Genomic DNA, 26,768 nt, shown 5'->3' on the forward strand with positions numbered 1-26,768 from the left:
AGTTGGGATATTTTTAGCTGCCCCTAATGCCCCTGAACTGACAGTACACTCTATGCAATAGCATAATGCAACATCAGTGACAGAGAGTGATTAGGCCGGGGATGATTTTGGTGAGTGTAAATGTGAAATCTGATTATCCTCCATGCTCTCAGCTCTGCAGAGGGAGGAGGGCTGGAACTAGAGAGAGTGAGGCTGGAGGAGAGATTCAGAGGGAAGGAGGGGTTAAGTTACCAATGTGCTGAGCCAATGGCTTTTCCACAGAGCAGCTGGCTGGCATCAGGGCAGGACAGGCCGCTCAGAGGAAGGATACCTTGAGGACGACTCACACCCGCTAACTGTAGGACATTAAAGGTGACTTCTAGGAGGTGTTCATGGGATGCACTATCTACGCAGCCAGCCCTAAGGCCCTGCCAGCCGACGAGGCCCCAGGCCAGGACAGATACTATCCGGTCCCCCACTACCGCCACCCTCATGGTAACTGCAGTCAGAGGATAGCAGCCAGCAGAGCCAGGTCAGTGAACAGCACACAGGAAGTGTTTTTAGGATGGTTACACATTCAAGAACGCATCCCATCCATGCATACATTACAAAAAGAAAAAAAAGATCACTGTTTTAAACAGCAGTAGGAATTCAGTTTTCAATTTAGGTGTTTTTGCTTCTGCTTTGAAACGTGAATGGCAGAGGAGAAGCAGGGATGAAGGGATCACCACAAATGTGTCAGCAGTTCAAGTTATGACATGTCTATGATAAGTCAATTAGTCATCACTGACACCACAAAATGTGTGATTCAGGGTTTATTTGTGCGGCACTGTCAACTTAAAACGACCCAACTCAGTAGCAGTGTTTGGACTGCGATTTCAAAAGTTAAACTCCTCAGTGCAACATCCTCTCTGGAAAGTGTCTCAGTTTGACCTTAGAGCTCGGACTCAGAGCACTTAATGCACACAGACAGCTTGATGCTTGAACCTTTACTGTTTGTACATGTCCACAGAAAGACGAGGGACAGCGGCTAAACCCCTTCAAACATCCTTAAACGATTCTCCTTTAAATCTTCCACTTGATGGTTTTGCACCAGATGACACATTTGTTGCTTCCATATGAGTGCAAAACATCTGCAATGTAACAAGGCAGCCATTACATGTCAGTTATTGGTCGTTTACTATGAATGTAAGTCTGAAACAGCAGTCTGATAATTTGCAGATGATACAATGATACGCTGAATAATCTTTACAAAGTTATTTAAAAATACTTCTGAGATGTAATTATTTTTTTTTATTTTATTCCATGGATAACGTGGCCAATAACTAAGAGCTGAGACATTGCCTCTGAGTAACGCTTTATAATGACATTATACACTTTTAAACTCCTCAGCTGGAAACGGAAACATGTTGTTAACGTATAAAAGATAGAATGAAAGTCACGACCCCTCCCCCAGTTAAAAAAAAACAATCTAACTAGTTTGATCTTTTACGTCATGTTTTTAATTTCCGTTATCTCTGCACGTGCAAATGAACGAGCCGCGCTGTTCTGAGCGTCTGCGAGGGGAAAAAATAGCCACCGTGTAATCCCCCGGCTGCTGTAAACAGTTAGCTAATAGGTAAGCTCAACCCACCTCACACTCGGACTCACTTGTGAAGACGCTGCAGCTCAGCCCTATTTCCCTGCTTAAGCTTTAATTATTGTGGCGGGAAACTGGGTGCTTTTGTTAGTTTGTCGTGGAAAAGCATAAAATAAAAAAATGAATTTGACGAGAAACACCACTAAGACCTGAAGAATTTAGTGGAGCTACTGGAAAACAACAGAGGAAAAAGCGACAGCAGCCTCTGAGCTACAGGTAGGAAACCTTATGTAAATCAAGCTAGCGAGAAAAAAACAGCAATGCTTCCGGAAATGACTTTTAAAAAAAAAAATGCACCCGTGATGCCTTTAGGGATTTACTGAGGAATTTAGAGATGTCGATGGTCTGTATGAATAGTTGCTGGTCGTGGAGTTTACCAAAATTTACTTTTTTTGTTGTGTTTTAGTGCCCCTTATAGCCTACTGCATGTCTATTTGTATTCTAAATTTGAACGCTTTCTGCTTTTATTTTGAAGGGCCCCGGTTATTCAGATATTGTCTTGTTTAGCTTCACGTCGTTGCTGCTTTCGGGAATACTGTAAAAGCGGCGTTTATTCCAAGTCAGGCGCTGAACATGCGGATATACTTCACGAATATAATGTGAAATCCTTGAAGTAGCCACTTAAATTGAAAAATATAAGTAAAATATGAAGTTATTTTCAAAACGTGTTTACAAGCCCATAATCATCATGTTTATTACTACTAAAACTGAAGGTGCTAGTGGCCTATCGATTTGCCACGGCATACCTACACTAAACAAATAAATTATTAAATGGGCTACTAACTAGAAGTAACTAGAAACCTTTCAACAAAGCTATTAATTTCCCCTTCCTCCTCTAATCCCATTAAACCAATCACTCTGCTCCATTAAGTCTTAGGTAAGATGGACTTTTGAAGGGTTGTACTGCTTTAAAAACATACTTCTGTCATCAAAGGTTGTTTTGAGGTACTTGCACAATGGGGAGGGTTTCTTTTTTCTTTGTCTGGTCTCAAGCAGTGTAGGCCAGAGTCCAAAGGCTGTACATGTGTTTCATAGACGGACTGATTCAAGGACACAAAGAAAACGAAAGAAAATAATAATTATCCCGTGCCATGTGATGCACCAAAGCTCTGCAAACAAATATCCCTTGGGTTAGCGTTTTTCATGAGTAAACTCTTGGTTGACTTGCTGTACATGAGAGAAAGCTCCTGCTGGCAGCTTCAATGTCCCTATAAGAGGAAGTCACCTTCAGCGTTTGTAGACACATTAAACCTTTTCTCCTGCATATCCACTGTAAACAACCCAGATGGTTTATTACTGACGCATCTAATCAGAGACAAAGTTCTTGGTTTAGTAGCCTCAAAAATGAACGTGACTTTAGATTGTAAAAGAAATTTGGAGGTATTTTCCTTGGTGCACTGGTCTACAAGGAAGCGAGAGGTGGAGAGAGCGCAGGGACGACCTCGGTGATGAGCAACCTTAACAAGATTAGAGTTTATTGGATTGAGGGATGTCTTGTGACAGCAAAAAATGTCCAGACACAAAGAAGGACATGGAAGAGGAGAGGTGAAGAGAAGAATGGCTTTCAACTGAAAAACATTCATGCAAGAAACAAAGAAAGTGAGACAGAAGGAATGAAAGTTGGCCTAAAGAAAGGCCAAAGGTTAGAAGAGACCCCAACCTTTAGTTTATACATGTGTGTATTGTCTTTATGAGCACTGGCGTAAGATGATAGGTGGGACGCTGCTTTGTTAGCTAAGTTTGAGGCTCAGTGTGTTTAATGAATGGGCCATGTATTGTTTGGCCTCATAATCGTGGTACAAACTCTAAGTTACAGCAGCGTTGACTCCCTGCCCAGCTCCAACAGCAGACTGAAGTATTCATCACAATGCATCACCCTGTTTTGTTGAGAAAAATGCAAAACTTATACTGTTGGAATATTTAGCCAGCTCTGTATTAATTATGTATTCATTCGTGGCTCCATGGGGACATCCAGCCATCTTTGTGGAGGCAGAGCACGGGTAGAAGAGGAAGCCTGTTAAATCATTTTATATGAACTGATTCTTATCTGAACCGCGTCATATAAAACTGAAAAGCAGCAAATTCGCTTTGTCATTATCTCATGAATTATGAGCTTTGAGAGCGTGTTCCTTCACATAAACAGACTACGTATTGAACTTTCTCATCAAAAACAGGAAGGATTCATTATCAGATAGCTTCGAATGATGCGCCTAGTCTTGAAATACTGTGACAGAGCTCACCAGGCTGCTTCTTTTTTCCAGCAGCATTGGAGTTCAACATAATGAATGAGTGTCTCACCTCTTATTTACCTAAGAAACTGGTCAGCCTGGTATATTTTGTTTCAGTTTGCTCTCCTGGATGACATGAACAGTCCAACTTTAATCAGAGGTTTAAGTGCGGGCAATAATTTTCCAGACAGACATGCTAATATAGCCAGATGACTGTGAGAAAATCACAGGTTGTGGTGTATTTGACGCAGCATTCATCGTCTACTTCCAGGAAACCCACTCAGACTAAATAAAACCTATTTTAGATGGCCTAAACATCCTCACGGTCAAACTCACAGCGATATAAAGTTGGTTTATCTCAGGGCTGTTTGTCTTGGTCATTATGATGCATTTCTATAGATGTTTTATACAATGTCTAGACTGTAAGCCCGCAGCTTGTGAATGAGTTAGTCTTACCTCATGTGAAAAGCAAATGTGAAAAAGAATTGCAGCTGTTAGGTAAAAGGTCCATTTATCTATGTATCCACTGAGTCAAGTTTATCTCTTTGCAAGCTGATTTTCAGACTACAGCAAAATGAATTGAAACAATAACAGTGTGTATTTCTTTTCAAAGTAGGCCAAATAATATATAAAAACATTTAAATAAAGATGCAGAAACCTTCACTTTTTGCATTAAACTTCTTTGGGTTTTCACAGCACCATATCTCTTTGGAGTAACATTTACCCATATTTTGTAAAAAGCCTCTGTTCTGCAAATGCACAAGTCTCACACATTGGTTTTTTTCTTTTTAATTATTAAAATAAACACTGTTAAGTAAGCACTAATTCAAGTCCTTTATATGTTGATTCTGAAGGCAAGGCAAGGCAAGGCAAATTTATTTGTATAGCACAATTCAACAACAAGGTGATTCAAAGTGCTTTACAGAGACATTAGAAACAAAAACAAATAAAAAGCATGATTTAAAATTGATTAAAACAAACAAACTAACTAACTAAACACACACATTTCACACCTGTTCGCGCGATCTGAACCCTTATCGTAAGGGGAGCTACCAGTCCTTCTGTGGACGAGCTAAAGAGGAAAAAGTGTACAAAAAGAAGTGAGATTTATGCAAATTCACGGTAATACAGCATCTGGGATCAAATACTGCTCCTGAATCCTTTAAACTCTGCTTAAAGACCCCACATATCCTATACTTATGTATTCAGCCTTTCACCTCCCATTTAGTCCTCTGTGATCACAGACAACAAGTCAGATGTAACCTCAAGCACCAGACAGACAGCTATTGTTTGAACAGGTCAGCGGCTGACGCAAAACTTCTGCCTTCTGGCCAATTAGAGATAATATACTGGAAACTGCATGCAGGAGCCATATCCATCAGCACCTGTAATTAAACCAGAGCAGGTGGTAAAGACTTCCCCTCTCCCAGAGGTATAGCACAGGGCAAGCATGTGTTTGTGTGTGCATGTGTGAAAAAAAAGATGTGCAGGTGAGGGAGGAAACAAAATAGATGGGCTAGAGCTTTTCAGGTGAAGCTGTTATGTAGGAAAAGCACAAACACTACAAGGGTAAAACCTTTTTTTGTGTACCCAAAGACTACCAGACAGACTGTGGACTACTAGGACAATTAAAAAATGAATTACAATTTTATTTAAAAATATATCCAAATTGGGGAAAAAGGAAGTGAACACATTTCAAATGAATGTGATGTTGAACTTTGAGGCAAAGCAAACTGCAATCAAAATGAGTGAGATATAGTTACAGAGATCTTTATTCAGTCGGTGGGAATGAGAGCAAGGCAGTGCTGAAATTTCAAATTATACAATAGGTGTATAAAATAGGTGGGGGAATACATAAACACCCATTTCGACAAATATATATGTAAAGGTATATTAAAAAAATTATGATTCTACAATTATGCTGGTCATAGATAGACATAGGAACCTAGTGAATGCACAAACTGGAAAAAAGTCAAACGTAAAGGATAAAAAGTATTAATAAATAAAAGCTAAAATCTTTAAAAGTAACTAAAAGGTAAAATTTGTAGCTAAAAGTAGACCACTGACTTAATGGAAAGGATTAACAAATCAGCGGTGTCAGCTAAAAGTAGACAAATGTTAGGAGACAAACTATTGTGTGAATGCCTTTCAGCATTCACACAATTACGTTAGAGGCTGACGTAGCTCCCATGAAGCCATCCACTGGTTTCTGAAGTCCCACGCTGGAGCTGTAAGAAGGTTTTCACAGAAAAATACATTTGAAAAGATGCGCAGACTATGAAACCGCTAGTGGGGTTGTGAATTCCCCCACTGTACGACCAGGTTTTCACAAACCAGACATTATTTTTCATTCAATGTGATCCAAAATGAGTGACTGAGCCCATTAATTCAGGAGGAAAGTGTTTATCAAGGTCAAATCAGAAAGTTGCTTTCCTGTACACTTCTATGGGTCCGCAAGTCCACAGCAATTGCCATCTGGTGGTCTTCAGATAAAATGTAGGTTAAAGGCACTAATGCATTTTCTTAATGTATCAGACATCGAAGCTACTTCCATGTTTTATAGTGTCTATGGAAGTAATGTTTACCTGAAAGTCAGAGATAATCACAGTCAGAACTGCTAACTGCTAAGGACTTTTATACTGTTGATGCACTGTTTTGTTATCACCTATTTAAAGTACTGGATAAACCCTTGGACTAGATGAAAGCCACTAGATGCTACTTTAAGTAGATTGCACCCTTAGTCACATGGTAGCTGCACATGTTTGATTTAGCAGTTTTTAATGCTAGAGGCCCTTCCTGACACAAAGCCTTGCAAGATGCAACACCCCCCCCCCCCCCCCCAAAAACAAACAAACAAAACAAACAAAAAAAAAAACCCCACAGATTAACAAATCAAACTGTGAACCACTTGAAAGTCTGTAGTTTTAAAAGGTTGGGAAATATTTAACAGGTGAAGTCAACCAGATATGTGCAACAGATTTAAAGTTGAAATTGTAACTAAAAAGATTACATATGCAGGTAGGCATATAACAGCTGAAAGTTGATCAGACATTTTACTAAAAAGTTCTCTTTGTATGAACAGTTGTGTTAAATCCCATGCAGCATCAAATGAAATATTACAGGTCACACTTTTTAAGGGTACTTATTCATCTCAAAATGCTGTGACGAATGAAGTTTTTCTAGTTTATTTTAAGTGGTCTGATGAATCATCTATATTCATTTGCCTTTGGAGCCTCATTATAGATGGAGATTGTGAGGCGTGTTTGATTGTTTAAAGCCATTTGCTGCCATCTATTCTGAACTGCGTGCACACCAATCTCAACGAGCCGTTAAAATGACTCGAGCCTCATTATACATCACAGTAAACACTGAGCTGAGATTCGGTTCTCTCAGCGTTTCTGCTGAATCCACGCTTTACCGAGCCTGGTGTGAATCACGCTTTGCCCGGCTTGCTGTCAATCACAGCCTGCGAGGAGATATTGTTCTGAGCAGCTCACGCACAACCAATGGTCATATTCATGGCTTCTTCTTCTCCTTTTCTCATCCGAGAAAAATTAATTTCACGTCGCACGTGGCGCTGAAAAGTGTATAAAGTGTATTTTTAAAAATGTTTGACTCAGCTCACAGCAGCAGATCAGGTCAGCCATCTGCACAACCTCTGGGGTGCTCTGCTTCATTGTAGACATCTGGGAGAGGGTACAAACTGACCCAGTTTACACAAGCACAAGCACACAGATTTATTTCGCTAAGTAGATATTTTTAATGTAGTGCCAGTGGGCTGCGTCAGACTTTGAATGTTGCATCACCTCTGTGTTGATTTTGAAGACAGAGTCCACTTGTTTGGCCCATAAAGTTTTTGGGAATAGCTCACTTTAAAGTCAAACACGGAGGCAAAAACAAACCATTTCTTTTACACGTCTACATGGAGATCGAGCAGAGAGGTTACCCGCTGTTAACACAGAGCTGTGTGTTTGTGTATCCAGGGCCAGGAGCATGACTGAGCAGCAGGAGCAGAGTGAAGAAATAGGCCTGCTTTCAACGCAGGACCTGGACCCCTCCAAGGACGACGACACACACGGCCACTTCAGGCAAAGCTTGCACACACAAACACACGCTGCTCCGCCACACTCTTTCCATGTTTTTTTTTTTTCATCCCACACACCATCTGTATCCTGTGCACGGTCACGGGTGTCAGCCCTAGGAGATTTATTTTCACAGCACTTATTTTGTGCTTTTATTTCAGCTGTATTTGATGTCAAACAATGGTCAAACACGCATACATAAGGATAAAGAGACTGCAGACAGGATGTTTTTTCTCTTCTCCCTTTAGGGTCTTTAAGAAGATATATGTGCTTGGGAGGCATGCTATAGTTATACTCGTAATAAAGTGCTTTAATCTAATGCATCATGCTTTTTGTGAGTATTCATATGGACATGTGTGTGCGTGCATCTGCAGATATACTGCATGTGTGTGTTGGTGTGTTATATAAGAAGGATTGAAGGCAGGAGCAATGTAATCTTGGGGGAATCTGCTCTGGGATGGGATTTAGCCCTGAGGTACGGACTCAGGGACTTGAACACTTTATGCACGTTAGCTTAAACTTGTAGCACCTCAATGAGCGGTGCGTCTATATTTGATCCACTTCCTGTGTGTAGCTCACTTCAATGCAGCTCTGTTCCAGCATGCAAATATTTACAGACTGTTTCTAAAAGATAGACTTACGCCGTGGCTCTAAAGTAAAGCCAGTGCAGAAGAGCCTCTGACTTCTCAGAATTTATAGAAATGTATGAGAAAATGACCTGAATTCCCCCTTCAATTAATACCTCAGTAGATACTAATGAGTTTATGAGCTCTGTTGCTGACTTTGAGACTTATTTAATACAACATGATATTAATTTAGTAAAACACAGTCCCATAAAGAATCAAATACTTGATAAAGCATGATTTTAGGCATGGCTACTTTTCGTTGTTGTTGTTTTGTTGTTAGTCCAACAGCTCTTTTGGTCTCAACTATAACTTTCATTTAGTGCCTAGCTCCGAACTGTTAAATGTTCGTGGTGCTAGACATTACCTGGTGTTTATCATTGTAAGTTGATTAAAAGTTAATAATAATTTAATGTAACTAAAGAAGTAATTGAACTTCTTTAGTTACATTCTGTAAAACCAAACGTTCAAAGGGGCTAAAAATCCACGAATTAGTAGATATTTACCCATCTAACCTCTTTTATTGTACAGAATCATTTGTTTGAATGCTCATACAGCTCATACAGATATATATTTTTAGTCATTTCAGTAATTGCTGCACCAGTAGTTTTTCTATTTCAGTTAAAATTAGCAAAAGCAAAAAAGGATTCAATTGAAAGCAAAGGATGAGTTATTTTATTATTTTATTACTGCACTATTGTAAAGCAGTGAGAATTCTTATTGATTGTAGTGTGCTCTACTGATTTCTGTGTGAAATATTTCAAATGAACGCAGATTTTCTCAGGACACGCAGGCAAAAAAATTCACGCGTTCTTTACTTTTCCCACTTGTGTGACCTTATTCATTTCCCACTCAGAACACTTTGATTTTAAACTCCCGATCATTCTCGTGGACACGTGTCATTTAGAGACGTATTCTCTCAGTGCTCCCAGTCCCAGTTTCCACTCCTCCAGCTAAATTATTGACTGCGAGTCCACTGCCACACTGGCCACCGATGGGAGGTGTTCGCCTTCTAATTTTAGGATTCAATTTAGGATTCTTTGAGCTTGTAATTAGTTTCACCATTTCGCCTCGCAGCCAAGGGCACTGTGACAGTCTAGTGCATGCATATACACACACGAACCCACGTGCCACAGGCAGCATTTTACTTTGTTTTTATTTCCAAACTTCAGAGGTGATGGTCGGGATCAGTCTTCTACCCCTGATCTATGAGAAAGTTGTTGCTGCTCAGTATATGTTGTGTGCAGGACAAATCCAACACATTTTGCTGCTGTTATTACTCTTTGTTTTTCCTGTATTCAGCACACACTGAACATTTGATGATTTCCTCCCGAGCCTGTGCATTTCAAACCCTCTGAACAATGCCCAAAATAAACACGAAGCAAAACTTTAGTGGAGCTGTCCATATCTGTATCATTCCAACGTGACCTTGTTTGTACTGTAAAAAATGCTTTATCTCAACACAAACCACATTCACAGCTATCCTGCAGTCATGTGGGAATGCCCAAAGCACTTTTGTCCCGATTTTTGCCCAAATTCACCTGCAGTATTGATTAAAAGCTGGATCTGGTGGAAAAGAGAGAGTGAGAGGGAGACAGATGGAGATAGAATACTAGAGAGCTTACTAGTCCCCACAGACCCGCCTGTGTTTTTAATAATCACTCTCTTCTCTCCACCTGAGAGTGCAGAGCCACTGTGTAGCCTATTTATAGGCGGGAACCAGCAGGCAGGGAGGCAGAGCAGCACACATGCTCTGTTGTTCATAATGTAGTCACAAGATGATGGGGTGCCTGGAGGGGGAGGGGGCTTAATGAGGAAAACTGTGAATTTCACATCTAGTGCAAGCTACATTAAATAATGAAACATTTGAAAGGTTGAACAGAGGTTAGTTTGCTCATCTAATGGCCAAATTATGGCTCTTATTTAGCTTGGTTATGGTTTACTTATTATTTATTTTGGTCTCTACGTTTGTATTAATGACACTTAATTTTCACATATTTGGGTCATTAATTTCTTATGAAATTCACAGCATGTAACATTTTGTAAGTTAATGTACCTCACAATACAAGTAGATACTACAAAACAACACAATATATTAGTATAAATTCATTACATTTAAAATACAGATTATAAAGAGACAGTCTGGCTACTTGGATTCATTGTCAAAGACTGTATATAAAAGATGTGTGTCACAGACTGCTGTTTTTGAGCCTCAGCTTAGAGATTTCACCCGTAGGTGAAGCTTAGCATTTGGAGTTAAGAGATGCATTGGACACAGAATAATAAAACTTGATAATTTAATGCTATCAGAAAAATTCTTACTGTGGGATTCAACCACAGGGGAAGCTACTAACAGTCTTCTATGCAATCTAAAATTCATTTTGAAGCCAGTGAAGTCTATCCTCACTGGCCCTCAGAGAGAGTGCAGGTTAAAGACCCTTCTACAATAATCAACAATTATTTGGGTCACCTTTCATACAGTCTATGTACATGATTGGATGATGTCAATGTCTTGTTTTGTTTTTAAGCAGACACATAATATAAGTTGGCTGGTATTCAATTCAATTTTATTGATACAGTGCCAAATCAAAACAACAGTCACCTCAAGGCGCTTTATATTGTAAGGTAGACCCTAGAATAATACAACAGATATATCACTTTAAGGTCTGTGAGGTTTACAGGAGTACCAGCAGGAGACCTGGCAGTGCTGGAACAGCTTTGCTCTTGTGTAAACAACAGTGACAAGCTCGCACACACAAAGTCACACAGCCAGTAGGCTGACATAGCATTTATCAGACCCTCTGCTCTCTTATACTTTAAGCCTTCTTGGATATATAGGATTCATCTTTTCAACAACATTAATTTATCACCTTCTTACTCAGAACTTTAAGCAAACACTGAAGAAAGGTGCAAACGATTACTGAGCTCACATTTCAGCATATCTGTCACCAAGACAACCGAGCAATCTGCCCACGGAGCAAGATCATGTCATGTGTGTCGAGTGGACTTTGACTTTTTCAAACCCCTGTAGGTTTATTTACAAATTTGAAGTTACATAACATGTGACCACCTTACATTTAAGCGAAGGAGTCATCACTTTGGTCCTTTAGCATTATTTTAGAGGCATCTTTCTGTCCTTTTTAAATCTCCCGTTCTTTCTCCAAACGATTTTATTGCTTTTTAAAAGTCTCACTCTCTAACATTTCAGTTGGTAGCGGCTAGCTTTAGCTTTGACATACACCTTAGCTATAATGATATTAAGATAAGATAAGAGGATAAGATAAAACTTTATTAATCCCTCGGGTGGGTTCCTCTGGGAAATTCGGTATCCAAAAGCACAGCACCGACAGAAGTTACAGAGTTACAGAATATTATATATACACACACACACACATATATAAATACAGAGACATATAATATAAATAAAATATACGAAGGGGATGAATAGGAATAAAAATAAAAATACAAGTGAATTGCACATTTCAAGTATTGAAATTGACTATTAACAAAAGTATTTCACAGTGGGGTGAAGAGGCACTACAGCTTAGTTGTTCCCCCCTCCTTTGTCCTCCTGTCTCCCCTCCCTCTCCCCTCCAGAGAGGAGTTAAACAGTTTGATGGCGTGTGGGACAAAGGAGTTTTTAAGTCTGTTAGTTCTTGTCTTGGGGAGAAGCAACCTGTCACTGAACAGACTCTTCTGGTTGTTAATGGCCGTGTGCAGAGGATGCCCAGCATTGTCCATAATGTCCAGCAGTCTTTTTTAGTGTCCTTTTCTCTGCCACTGACACCAGAGTGTCCAGCTTCATGCCGACCACAGAGCTAGCCTTCCTGATCAGTTTCTCCAGCCTGGATGAGTCCTTCTTTGCTGTGCTGCTCCCCCAGCACACCACAGCATAGAAAAGTACTCCAGCAACCACTGACTGGTAAAACATCCTCAGGAGCTTCCTGCAGATGTTAAAAGACCTCAGTCGGCTTTGGGCTTTTTTACACAGGTGCTCTGTGTTGCATGACCAGTCCAGTTTGTTGTCCACCCACAGCCCGAGGTACTTGTACTTGTTGACCACCTCCACCTCCTCCCCCTCTATCTGAACCGGCAGTGGACCTTCTCTGGACCTCCCGAAGTCCACAACCAGTTCCTTAGTCTTTGAGGTGTTGAGTTGCAGGTGGTTTGTGTGATTATATTGTATTCTAATTTTTTTTTTTAAAAAGTCACGTGAGAAACATCTTTAAATACTCATTTTAGCAAATATTGAATCATACTGATAATCAGATTGATTTCTCGTGGTCTCATGGCTTTTTTCACATTACTTCGAGTACATAATATAATATTTAGTACTGCATTTTTCAGTTTTATCGAATATTTTTTCTGATGCTGGTGATTTTTAAATAAAGCTGTTTAACCTTAAATTGAACGGTGATGTAATTATCTTGGCGTCATCGTGACACGCACCCCGGCGGTCAGACTTTGTCATTCTCATCTCCACGGTGACAAAGAGCTGCATGGAAAAAACTACCAGAGTCAGAGAGAGTTGTTTAGGACAGAGGTCATGCTATCTTCTTACCCAGAGGAGCGTTTCTCCTCTGGGGGAGAGACGGGACACTGACAGCCCTGCTGCTATAAGGGCAACAGAGAGGGGGATTTTACATAAAAGCATCTCATTGTATAAAGTATAGGACGCTTCTCAAGGAGAATACAAAATGTGATGCTGAAGAAGTCATGTTGAGAAGTAGATTTTGTGTGTACGTAAAAAAGGTAAATAAGGCTGTTGGTAAAAGTAGTTAAAATACAGTTATAAATACAGTGACATCTATAAATATTTTGTGATCAGCCTGAAAATGATGGATTTGTACTGTATTTGTGTAAAAATAAGATTGACTAATAATTTATCTGACACTTGAAGGCTTCTTCATATTTTTAACAGTATGTTTTTACTCGTAATGTGAGAGCAATGACTTTGAGATGATGCAACAGACTTGTGCTCTATATGATGGAATATACCAAGTTTCACTTTCTGCCCTTCGTTTGAAGCCTCTTACTCTCGCACAGTGCAAGAAGTGGCTTCCACGGAGTGTGATAACTCATCACAGAGCACGCGAAGCTTCAATTTGGTTTGGCCAGAGCTCCTGATTTATCAGTATCTCCTTCAGCAGCGCTCTTTTCGTATCAGCGCTGCGTTACATCTTGCTGTGCTCGCTGTCAATCACCCAGCGCTCTCAGAAAATAGAGGAAGAAAGGCAAGTCTCTCAGAAAAGAAACCATCGAGAACACCCTGCCTTTTACTCTTTATTGTTGCATACATATCTTCTCCTTTTAAACCTCTTAACTGGAACAGCAGTATGTTTCAATGACATTTTCCTTAAAGGTCTGATTATACTGGATTTTATCTGCTGCGGGGAGGGTGTGTGTGTCTGCTTTAGCAAAAGATATGAGTATCATGCTGTGACATCTGCTGCAACACTCTGACTATTCCTCTTGAGGCAAGTTGGATGCCAGTTATATGTGTGTGTGCGTGTGTGCTCATCTACTATTAAAAGAGTGACACAGATAATCTCCTGACATGGCCACTTTTTGTGTTTGAACAGCTCAGTGTTTATCTTTATGTTGTTTTTTATGGCAGCCCACATCTCCCTCCATTTATGCTGATGATTAACTAACCATTTGTCACGATGACGATTTTTGCCTTGTTTAGCTCACGTGACGACATCAATCTGTCTTCAAGTGTTCTTATATTTTTTTAAAACGAATGTTTTTAAACAGCACATTGAGATGAGCTGGCAATAGATGGCATGTCGGTATAACTAAGTGTATTTTTTTTTTTTTTATCACAGGTTTCAGCTGATTGAAGACCTGTCCTATGAAGATTTGAAGAAGTGTTACAGGGGCTCGGTGAGTCTGATCTCTTCTTTTTGCTCCTAACTGTGTCTGTGACTCAAGTCCAGTTAATTGTATTTTACTTTAAATACTCAATAAAAGTGGAACATCCTTTAAAACATTATTTTCTTTCTCTGTACTGCTAAATTAAATCTGAAAGCAGATAAATGCGCTCAGTCATTGAATCCTTTTTATTTCCTGTGGTTAAGATGATAAAGTTGAGAAACATTTGGACTCCTTCATTTTACGTTTGTACCAGATTCTTGCCCCATTAAAAGAGAATTTACAGCAACGTTGTCATCAGTGAGTAGAAATAATACAACCGCACCACAAACTAAACCCCATAATACCATTTGAACTACAAATTTGTCAACAAATCATCCCCCAGTAATGGTTGCAGCTTTCACGCAGTGGCATTTGAGCCCTCTGAATTACTGTAACCTACTGTAAGCTCCATAGTCCTGACGACAGGAGCTGCTCTAGCGTGAGCTATTAATAGAAAGACAAAAACAGGAGCAGCAGATAATAACAAACAGAGCACCTACAAGTTGAAGGAAAGATAGATGAGCTACAACGGGACACAAAAAAAGAAGAAACTTAATCTTGTGCTGGAGATAGCTAGAGGTGGAAGTGAGTCGAGCTGCGAGAGAGGAGGGTGGGGAATGAATGAGCTCTGTCGTGCATTCGGGGGAGGAAAATGGACGTTTTTTTCTTTGAACAAGGGAAGAATTTTAGGTGTGAGACACTGGCACTACAGACAAGATGCTGACAGAGGAGAAGAGGAAAGGTAAAGGCAGAAAAAGAGCAGACTTCAAGTGAGAGCAGTGAGGAGTACCAGTGTTTTTTTATAGATGAGGGCAGAGTGTGTGTATGTGTGTAAAGGAGAAGAGGGAGGGTGTCAGCTGGGTGCTGTAAAGTGTAGTGTCACTGGTGTATCTGAGGAAGAGAAAGACAACCTTGTAGTTGTGAAAGAGCTCAGTGGCTGTAAAAACCGAGGCGTCTGCAGCGCGTGTGTGTTGTGTGTGTGTAGGTCCGCACATTAGAGCCACGTGTGTGTTTGTAGGACGTGTTGACTAGAGGTAGTTGCACAGAGGCAGTCCTCTGTCACAGTACTGACCGACGACAGGGGAACAGTGTGTGTCTTGCAGCAGCTTGCTCCAGGCCTTGGATGTTCGCGAGTGTGTGTGTGAGTATGGTGCCAACGTGCTGAGCCTGGTGCAGAACTCGCGTCCTTTGAGGGAGAGGGTGGCGTCTGCGCCGAGCGGAGCCGGAGTGGCCGGTGGCGGCGGTGGTTCCGGTGCTGTGCAGGCAGGCCGGTCCGCCAAGGAGCTGCTCATGACTCTGCCCTGTCCCTCTGCACAGACTGTCAGCAAGTACAACTCGCAGTACCACAAACTGTTCCAGTGCGTGCCCAAGGATGAGATCCTCATGAAAGGTACTGTGTTTTTTACTCTGTTTGGCTCAAGCTGCTCATCTATAGTAACTGAAGTGAGTCAGTTAAGCAATCATCAGAATGAAAAAGATTAGTTTAATTGGTGGCTGTTATCACGTAAATGAATTGGAAATAAAATGTTTGGCGACCTTGAAGTTGCAACGAATGAGTCATTACGTGTTATTCATTAAAAAGGTAACTTAATCCATTTTATATTGTTCTTTTCTTTTATGTAACTCAACCTCGGGCTTTTCAGGTGCCTTTAAACATCTCCAACTCCTCCCTAACCACACCTTTAATCTTTTGTATATCGGGTAGAAAATAAGAAAATAGAAAATAAGATGTTTAGCGAGACGTAGCCGTACAGTTTGAAGGGATTTACTGACCGCCCAGCAGTCACGGCGTAGCCTCGGTGGCATCACACGCCTCTGCTCAGTCCTGACCAGAGCTGCAGCTTCACCCATCCGTCACCTCACAAACTAGAGCTGCATCAGAAGTCACTCATCCGTTCTTTCATTCATAGCTCCCTCTACTGAAACTCGATAGTGAGAATTAAATGGAGCTTCTTCTTTTTTTTGCATTGTGTTTTTGTTGGCAGACATTAATGCGCATGCAGAGGGCGTGTACTTTACTTTTCAGGTTTTTAAGTAAAAATATTTTTAGTAGAACTATTTTTTTTACTATTAAGCTTTTTAAGGTTTTCTTCATCAAGTTTTACTGTTGTTAGAAGAGCTTTTGTCTCTTCTATCCTCAGTGTACTCCTGCGCTCTTCTTAGAGATATCCTCCTACAAGGCCGGCTATACATTTCCAGAAACTGGCTGTGTTTCTATGCCAACCTCTTCGGCAAGGACATCAAGGTACGAATGACTGGCAGACAGCTTAATAAATTTAAACCGACTGAGAAACTTGAACCGGGTTACTCCCTGTCAGAGTCTGACAAGCGGATCTGAAAAACTTACAAACTGATTGGACAAATTATTTGTCTGAAAGTCAGTCAGGCTTACAGACTGAGGTGAAGTTTCACAGTCTTCTATAAAATACCTCTGTCTGTCTGTATGTGCGGTGAATTTATATACGAGGGCCAGTTAGACTTACTGAACCTTTAACCTTAATCAGCTATGTTATTCTCTCTTTGATGTTGTGCAGTGTACCTTTTCCTTCATTTCCTTGAAACCAAACCTCTCGTAACATTTCAGTGACAATAAGCTACTTATTCAGACTGCATTCCTCACATTCTGACTGAAATAAGACACGCTTCGTGTCCACTTTGAGCTTTCTCTGAGGGCTTTTCGTAGATGGATATTAGCTCTAACTTCCCTGCTACCATCTACTGAAATCACAAGGGTGTTATTTCCTTATCACCCCTGCTTTAAAAATCTATTTTTTTCCTTAGGTGGCCATCCCTGTCGTTTCTGTGAGGCTGGTGAAGAAGCACAAAACAGCAGGCCTCGTACCCAATGGCTTGGCTATCACCACAGACACCGGCCAGAAGGTAAACATTACAGTCACCATAAACTGAAATGCTCATGCTGATTAGCTCAGCAAGGGCGTTTTTTCCACTGAAGCTGAGATGGAAAAAAATAGAACGGTGCTATAGTTAGAAGCAGAGTGAAGTCCCAGCTTGCTAACACAAGAGAGCGAAAGGTTTTTCCACCATTACAGCAATGTTAAGATGAGCCTCTTAACTTCCTGTCACACCAGATTTAACCTCTCATCAGGTGGTGCTTTCAAGGACAATTTGCACCTTTCAGCTCTTGCCCTGGCCCCAACAATGCGTGAATAATAATAGCTACATTAGCATCTAGTTAAATCTGGGTAATTCATCTTCAACTGCCAATTAGTACTGTGCAAAAAAAAGACCTATAAACACACTGAAGTCAGTGTGGCCCAGAGGGTGAAAAATGTTTTAATGAATTGTTCCACCAAATTAATTATTTGTGTGCACCGCGCATCGTGCTGAGGGAGAGAAGAGGGGCAAATTAACTCATTTTTAAAAGCATGATTTGCTCACTCGAAAGGAATGATAAAAAAAAATGGTGAACGCAAAAAATTCAAAGTTGTGATTCATAAAAAACCCACAGAAGTGGCAGCACTCTAGTAATTTACAACTGAACTCTATCATGTTGCCCTATATTTATAGAGTAATGTGGTCAAACATTAACTGTGCTGCGTTACATATAAACTACATATCAAGGTTAGAAATACTGTCAGCTGACAAGATAGAACGGAGATCGTTGTTTTCATTGTTGTCCTGTTTTAAAATGTTCTGCTATAAACCTAAATAGATAAAGACAGAGACAGATGTTTTGTTTGTTTGTTTGTTTTACAAGGAAATATTTTACTGAATATTCTTTCTAATTGGAGCAGACATATGTCCGCACACATATAGACAAAAGAGCAGCTTCCTCAGCATTATGAGAATCAAAAAGGTTAAAGCCATTCTGTCATTATACGACCTATATAATGCACCAAATCACAGAAGTATTCATTAAATATTCTAACAATGGATCTTCCCACTGTAAAAATCTGCCTACCAGGATATACAACCTCTGTCTTTACCTTCAGTTTCTTTCATTCTTTCTTTATTTCTCCTTACACTAACTCAGCTGATCAAATATATGTTTACATTCTTTGCGTGCTAAAATCCATTCCTACCAACTAAATGACCTCAGAAGATAAATCGTTGTTATATTTACATCACGTAGTGTGACTCACCGGACAGCACGTTAGTTTATAGCATCATCTTATTTAAGGAATTAAAGACACGCCTCTGTTGAAGCATGTGACAGACATAACATAATTAGTCGTGACTGTTTATCATCTTAAAAGCGACTGATAACGCACGCACGCACAGTGATTCAAATTTCCATCCAGGTCAAAGGAATATTGGTACGTGAGCCAAAATGAGATCAGAAAAGTCCAGGTGACTTCTAACAGATTTTTTACAATTCAGTAAAATCAGAATCGAAATATTTTTATGCTTGTCTGCAGCCATAAATGTACTGCATGCGGACTAACATCATAAGCATTAGTGTTATGGGGGAGGCAGGGGGAATGTGAAACAGAAATAATCTCTTATCTAAACTGAGGGTCTTCTCAAAATTGTAAATAGAAACCTTAACTGGCTGCATGGGTATACGCTGCTGTGTTGTTCTCAGGTGTTTACTGCACAGTAAAAATTATAATGATAAAGTTAACTGAATGTTTATTTCCCTGTTTCTCTTTTTTATGTTCTCAGTATGTATTTGTGTCTCTGCTATCAAGAGACAGTGTATATGACGTCCTCCGCAGGATCTGCACACACCTGCAGGTGACAGATGGAGGACACACACACACACACACACATATAGAGCTACACTGCTAATTTAATTTGTCGTGGTGTACATGTTAGTTACAGAAGTGATCTGCTTTTCCTCTTCAGGTCAATGGGAAGAGTCTGAGCTTGAAGCAGTTCATGGAGGAGCCAACCTTATCCCTGGTCAGTGAGGACATGTCTTCCGCTGAGAGAAACCACTTTAAAAAAAAACTGTTAAAAATCTTAAAACTGGAAAAATTAAAGCAAGTGTACCCCTGAAGTAGCTTGAAACACTGATCAGAGGGCTGACTAACCTTCCTACACAGACAGGATCAATACATCATTTTGTTGCAGCTGCAGCCTCACAGTGCATTATTCCCCGAGTCTGCAAGATGCTATCAAAGAGCTCTCTGAAGTCACCTTGTGTGTTTGTGTGCATGAACACACACACACACCACAGGTTACACTGCGACAGAACAGCTTTTGCATGAAGGAATAATTAAGTTGTGTTAACGTACTTGTCCTTGATCATACTCTAACCTGGACTGATAATAATCATGGAAACAGGGTGTTTGATTATCATGTCATCATACTATGGCAAAAGTGAAACATCCAAGAGCTTTTAAAAGTTTATACCTGCATTATTACCAAAACAAAATTATTTACACCCAGATTTCTTTCCCTTGCAACCTTACAGGCTTTGATCTAATTTAAGGCTTTTTACTTTCAAAGAGGCTTTACTATTAATAATATAATAACCATTTATTTAAAACCAGACGTGTGCTGACAGCTCATGTGTTGATCTGTTGTTCTCTTCCTCCTGTGCCACAGGATGACTTCCCAGCTCCAGACGTGTTCCCAGTGGTTGATGAATTCCCATCAGTGTTAAAGTGGAGAAGGAAACCCTCGGTCGTGTCTGTGTCCTCCTCCCTCCCCGACCTCCTGGGGAACTCAACCAGCAGCCTGAGTGCCACGGACACACCCTTCAAATCAGAGCAGCAACTCGAAGGTGATAAAACTAGATAATGATGCAGCGTTACATCATAGATACAAAGGTCAAGGCTTCACGCAAGGCCACGTAATCGCAGGGTCTTGTGAGTTTTGACTAATTGAGTTTTATGACGCAAAAAGAGGGAAGTAATCTCACAAGCGGGTTTTCAGTCTCCGTTTAAAAATAATAAATTATCTTTCTGTATAACACGTCCCAGTGGTAAAGGTACAGATTTTCACAGGAGTGCAGCATGGAAAGAAAATCTACTCCCAGCAGGGCAGTGGAATAAAGTGCCTGCATTATGCACTCTAAGAGTGAGTATTGTATTGTATCTTTATTTTAAACATTTTTAATTTGGGGGGAGTATAAAATTTTTAAGATGTAAGGAGGTGTTAATCTGTGAGGTTTAAGGGTAGGAGGAAGTCATTTTTAGTATGAGGTAAATTAACTTTGGAGAGACTGAAGACATGTTGTTACTGTGTGTTTTCTAAATGTCATTGATTTAGTAGAAGAAGACTAATCGATTAAACATTAATAGACACTGCTCAAAAAAATGAAAGCAACACTTTGAAAACATATCAGATCTCGATGGGGAAAAAGAAGCTTCATGCTGGATATCTATAAAGATGGACTGGATGCCACATTGTTTGATGGGAATGAAAATGATCAGCCTATGGACGGCTGAATTCAAATATAACCCAAAAATCAAAGTGGAAAAAAATGTTGAAATTGATCTTGGATCTGGACCCGGGCATCACTGAGTTCCTGGACAGTCTGAGGTGCAACCTGGACAGAAACACAATGCCCCCGAGGTGCTTTATTGGATTTAGGCTTCCAAGAGTGGAAGCCAGTCAGCGTTGTCAATTCCTGCATCCTCTTGCCAGGAGGAACCCAGGACCCACTGCACCAGTGTAGGGTCTGACAGTGGGTCTAAGGATTTCATGCGATACCTAATGGCAGTCAGGTTGCCGTTGTCTGGCCAGTAGAAATCTGTGTGTCCCTTCATGGATATGCCTCCCCAGACCATCACTGACCCACCACCAATCAGTAATCCTGAACCATGTTACCATGTTTGCCAAATGCAAAACTAATGAAAAAACAGTCAGAAAAGATGAGTAGGGAAAAGAATCAATAAATATCCCAGAAGTTCGATTAAATTGATGCTATACTCTTATTAAATTGTTTTTTTTTTGAGCCACACTTATTTGCTGTTTAACATTTTAATTGTTATAGGTTTACATAAATCATCCCTTTGGATTTCAGTAACTTTAGGTAAATTTAGTCCTAAGAAGAAGTGATGCATACCTTGTTCCAATGTTGGTTTAAACTGGGAGGTATATAACTGCTTATAAAAAGTTTTAAAAGTATCATTAATAATTAAATTGTCATATTTAGGTAAACCAGATGAGTCTCTAACACATGGGATATTACAACCAGCACCCTTATTATGAAGAAGATTGGCCAGATAGCGGTTAGGTTTATTAGCAAACTCATATAACCTCTGCCTCATGAAGAAAAGAGATTTCTCAGCCTTTCTTGTCAATAGTGCCTCCAAAGCTGTTTTAACCACCTGAATTTCATTCCTTAATTGCTCTGAAGGTGATTCATTATGTTTAGCTTGCAGTTCGTGCAATTCCAGTTCCAATTTCCGTTGTTCCATCTGATTTTTCCGCTTCAGGCCTGCTGAATATGATATAATCAGTCCACGGGTGTAAGCCTTCAGGGTGTCCCAAAGCAGGCCTGGAGAAACTTCAGGGGTTGCATTGACCTTTAAAAAATGTTCAAGCTGATCATTTAAAAATATTTCGAATTTTGGGTCGTGAATCAAAAAAACATTTTAATTGTTAGTTGAATGCTGTGCAGACAGAACATGTGTGTGAGAGGGGGGCATTGAGAGAGTAATTGCTTTTGGATTGCAACGTTCCTCTTATGCAACAACACATTAAGCCTCAAATGGAGATTAAATCATTTGAGGGGCTTGTATTAAAAAGCTTTGGGCGGGTGCAGATTAAGTAGAGATTATGACGAGCAATGTCTGTCGTCCAAGTTGTGTGAGGACAGCTTCCGCGTTATCTGCTGAATATTGTTTCTGCATACTCTCCTCCAATAATGCTGCTCTCTATTAAATGTCAGATCAGCGTGAGCTTTTGTGTACGTTATTGTCACAGCTCGTCTGTGGAGTGGAAAGCTGGGATGTAAGTCAACACCTATATTACAATTGTTTTATCTCACTACAAAAACACACCACAGTGTAAAGAAGAAGAATGCACATAATAACAGAGCAGTATGGAGGCTGTGGTTCTGTATGACACAGACTGTTTGCACTGTTTACAGTGAATGAAGAAAAAGGTAGAAACAGAATTAGAGTATCTATTTATGACTCCTCAACTCTGGATATCGTTTTCAGGGAATATATGAAAGCACTGTAATTGCATATGAGTGGTAGACAGGCAGCAATATTTAAAGGGGACTATGTGGTACAGTCAACCACTATTAATGGTTTTATTATACTGTGTGTGTGTGTGTGTGTGTGTGTGTGTGTGTGTGTGTGTGTGTGTGTGTGTGTGTGTGTGTGTGTGTGTGTGTGTGTGTTACAGAGCGAGCTCTGCAGACAGACAGAGGTCTTTTATCTGAGCCAGTGGCAGAGTTGGGCCAGATGGAGTACCAGCTGCTCAAGTTCTTCACCCTGCTGTGAGTATACTGAGGAACATACAGACACCAACAACACCACCTTCATCTCCTCCAGGAGCTGACTCACAGCTACGCACACACACACACACACACTAATGCAGAAATATAAATAGTGGATGATTGACTCATAGTGAACACAGGGGGTCAGAGCTGATAAAACACCTTTTATTTTGTATTTGTTCCACACAACAAGTTTCCTCCCATGAAACTTTTCTAAGATTTGTCTCTTATATAAATAAATCATTTATCTTTAGGACAGTATGTGCTCCTTCCACCACCTGGGAGACTGTGCATTATCCAGAAAGCATTAGGTCAATCTGCTAGCTGTTTATTATGTTGCTGACCCCTGTCCCCTGTCTGAATAAGAGGAAGAGACTAATCTCTCTGAGATATAACAGACTTATTCAGAAGTAGATAAATAGGTAAATCATCATGTTATTATCACTATGTATTAATGCAGAGTATATTTTAAAAACTACAGCTAAGTTATATTATATAAAAGTCCCAACATTTCATTTTATTATTATTATTATTATTATTGTATATGAATGACTGTGGCTGCATAATAAGAAAGAAAAGACATGATTTGTTACAGAATCAGTTCTTACTCTTCTTTAGGCTGAGTTGTTGCAGGACAGTGTAGCCAAATGCCGCCACCCAGTGTTCATCAAAAGCCATTACAGCCCTCATACTTTGTTACAAGACTCATTACTATCAGCAAAGATGACATACACTTTTAATTAGACCAACGGGTGCATCTTTTCTTCTGTCTTCAGTATTATTCTCCTCATCTTGTCATCGTGCTACTTGGCCTTCCGTGTGTGCAGTCTGGAGCAGCAGCTGTCTTTCCTTGGTAACCCAAATCTACCCCTGAGAGAAAGGTAAGTAACGTGGTGTCAGTGGCATCATCAGTGATTTAAATAATGTTAAACTGTGTAATATGGGTGCTGGTATGGCTCACCTGGTTAAATTTGCAACCACACTGCAGAGGACTGGGTTTAGCCCGACCTGTTATTCCCTGTTGCTCTATCCCTGCTGTTCTGTCTACGATTACAAACAAAAATAAAGGCTAAAAAAGTATAATCTGAATAATTATAACTGGAATTTGCAGAAATAAATAAAAAATATCAGCAATATTATTAAGTTATGATTATTATATTGTATTATTTTATGATATTCTTGTATTTTGTTAATTCTGTTTAGCAGGAACAGTACTGATTAATGCTGTGCAGTACTGCTGTATGTGGGAGCAGGTGTAAAGACTGATAAATAACAGCACATTTCTGGTGTCGGAGTCCACTACCAGGCTGCTTTCTCCTCATCTAGATAACCAACCGCTGTCTGCTGTGAGCCTCCAGACTGGCTGCTGTTTGCTCTCCTCCCGCCTCAGAGTCGACGATGCCCTTCTGCACAGATCCAGGACCTGCTTAGAGCCCAGAACAGACCAACCTCCGCACCAGCTGCACCGTGCAAAGGTGCAACAACAACCCAACTCCGGGCTCCTTATGGACTTTCCCACCAGGGAACGAGTTCCCAATCAGTGATCACTTCCAGACTATGCAAACAGACTGTCTATTTTTTTCTAAATATAAAGTAGCTTTTTACTTTAGATCATGATTGTCTCCCAGGATCTGTCCCTCTCTCCGGCATTTCATCTTTAACCTGGTGACGCCTCAGTGTAAGGCGATCCTGAAATAGTGAGTAGATTACTGTTGAATCTGCTGTTTGTGGCACTCATCTTTTTTTTTAGTAGCTGAGCGATAATTCAACACATTAATTACTTGAAAAAAGACTGAGAATGAAGACGTCAGGCACGTTATGGGTGTAGCTTGCACATCTCACCATACTGTGACTGACAAAAACTGGACTGAACCAGATGTATTCTTCTTATTTAACCTCATTTTAAAGGATAAAACTAGTTACCACTATGCACTTTCTCTTAGTACAGGTCCACATGATTTCAGACGTATGTGACTATTTGAATCATTTTTCATGATATTTATGAAAAAAGGTAATGTTGCAAGCACAGACTGTTGACTGAATGAAGTTATACGTCATATAATTTGATAAAGTGGACACATCCCTTGTGGGTGTTAACTGTAATGTGAATGGGACGATTAGATGACATGCATCTCCTTTGTTTTTCATTGTATCACTAGTCAGCTGTGTGGCAGGTGTTCCCCAGGTTCTTTTATACGTTTCAAATGAAGAGTTAAGACTTAAAATAACACTGATGTGTCATATTGTTGGCTGATGATGAGTTTTCAGACATGTGACATGTAACCCTCAAGTCCTATTTTGTGAAATCCCTGTGAATTAAATTGGAAAACAGTGTAAATAAGCAAAAGAGAGAGAAAAAGTCTGTGGCTTTTACTTGTTTTCCCGTCAATTTGGGTGCCAAGACTTTTACTGTCTGGTTTTCCATGCTGTCATATTGGCACGGCATACACGACCACAAAAAGGCTGGACTCCAAGACCACTGCAAATTTCAGTAACCTCCACAGCTCAGGCTAAATTAAAACTGGCCCACGATGTTGGCAGAAGCACTCGGCGCTTAATAAATTACATACGGTACGTTGGCCGAACATCACTGGCACGGGTTTTCTTTCTGATGAAATCAGTTTAAATTTAATAAATTGTCGCCGTTTTTCATGCGCTGAAAATGTCTACTTTGTAACATTTTAACTATGAAAAACAACCATGACTTTAGAAAAGAATACATGCCACATAGACATCATCACTGAAAATCACGTGGTGCTCAATAAACTCAAGAAAGAGGTTTGTCATCCCGCACAGGAACCGTATGACCTTAGGGATGACGTGGGGCTCGATTCAGCCTTTAACTAAACCCAGAGCCAAACAGCAATGCGACAAATGTGTTGTTGATTAATGACGTGGAGCCCTCGTTACATGTTACCCTGAGGGTAAAGATTTGCTTATTTAAATACAAATATTCACTAAAGCTAGTCTGAGGAAGCAGAAAATCACAGGTGAGTAATTCAATTAGATTAAATTAATAAAAACAAAAACAGATAATAGATCTGCTTCTCTGGAGGAGCGCATTAAATGACAAATTCATCCATACAACAATCGGAGGGTTGGAGTCGATCCCAGGTAGTCCATTAAACTGAACCCTCGCATTCACACCTACAGTTGGTGATATCCAAGCTTCGTGCCTTTGGATTGTGGGAGGAAGCTGGAGCTCTGGAACAAACCCACAAACATGCATGGAGAACAAACTCCGCACGGAAACGTTCCAGTCGACTCGAGAAGCTTCTTGCTGTGAGGTGACGTCCAAACCACTGCAGCATCGTTCAGTTTGATTTCAAAGGCCATCTGCAGCCCAGACTGTCCTCTTAATGAGTCAGATCACAGTGCCCACAGAGTCGTACAGACATAATAAAAACATGTCAGTTGAATTGAGAAAAGTGAATAAGAGGGACTCGTTGCCTATGGGACTAATTGACCTTGTTGTACACTCAGAGTATAGTTAATATTTAAACCCAGCAATATTCAATGGCATGCTACATCATCAACAAAAAAACTACAGACCTCCTGTACACTGCTTTATGCACATGTCCCTCCTTAACAGCCTCACATTTGAAATTATGAATACTTGAACGCTGCAGTCGATGCTATTTTGTTTGTTGGTGCTGTTGTGGGTTTATACAGATCATAGACTGTATATAAAAGAAGGACGGATCCATGCCTCCAGACCAACTTTTGCCTCTGTAAGTAATATGAAGTTCATAGTAGGCAACAAGAGGCATCCTTCATCAATCATTTGTAATAGCACATTTAACAGGCTAATCATCAACATCTGTGTGTGTGTGTTACAGAGCAAGCTGTCCGTTTGAATTTTAAATAAAATCTCATGTTACTGCTCAAAGATGTGCATATGTGATTTAGGCAGAATTAGCAGAACTTTATCACAAG

General features: G+C 40.1%; 1 protein-coding gene across 4 annotated transcripts; it reads left to right on the forward strand.

Moving 5' to 3' along the window:
- The first annotated feature begins 129 nt into the window (after positions 1-129).
- gramd2aa (GRAM domain containing 2Aa) lies at positions 130-26,695 on the forward strand. 4 transcript variants are annotated; one of them, XM_082534623.1, is made up of 12 exons: positions 130-511; positions 7,830-7,934; positions 14,380-14,437; positions 15,557-15,857; positions 16,609-16,712; positions 17,249-17,347; positions 19,094-19,165; positions 19,277-19,333; positions 19,982-20,159; positions 22,739-22,832; positions 23,609-23,713; positions 24,159-26,695. In XM_082534623.1, the coding sequence occupies exons 1-12, from the start codon at positions 372-374 to the stop codon at positions 24,160-24,162; spliced, it is 1,317 nt and encodes a 438-aa protein (XP_082390749.1). In that variant the 5' UTR covers positions 130-371; the 3' UTR covers positions 24,163-26,695. The 4 variants fall into 4 exon arrangements, with proteins under 4 accessions (XP_082390749.1, XP_082390752.1, XP_082390751.1 ...); XM_082534626.1 differs by having other exon boundaries at positions 135-511; positions 15,785-15,857; positions 24,159-26,694; XM_082534625.1 differs by lacking the exon at positions 130-511 and adding an exon at positions 1,440-1,597.
- The last annotated feature ends 73 nt before the right edge of the window (positions 26,696-26,768 follow it).

This window comes from Aulonocara stuartgranti (genome assembly GCF_965226115.1).
Source record: "Aulonocara stuartgranti genome assembly, chromosome: 1".
In the NCBI taxonomy this organism is placed as follows: Eukaryota; Metazoa; Chordata; class Actinopteri; order Cichliformes; family Cichlidae; genus Aulonocara; species Aulonocara stuartgranti.

Bases quoted from the DNA above. Each gene is read 5' to 3' on its own strand.
- gramd2aa (XM_082534623.1), top strand. From the start codon at position 372: ATGGGATGCACTATCTACGCAGCCAGCCCTAAGGCCCTGCCAGCCGAC. The intron at 15,858-16,608 runs GTACTGTGTTTT...TTCTATCCTCAG, and splicing joins GGATGAGATCCTCATGAAAG to TGTACTCCTGCGCTCTTCTT. The intron at 19,166-19,276 runs GTGACAGATGGA...TTTCCTCTTCAG, and splicing joins GGATCTGCACACACCTGCAG to GTCAATGGGAAGAGTCTGAG.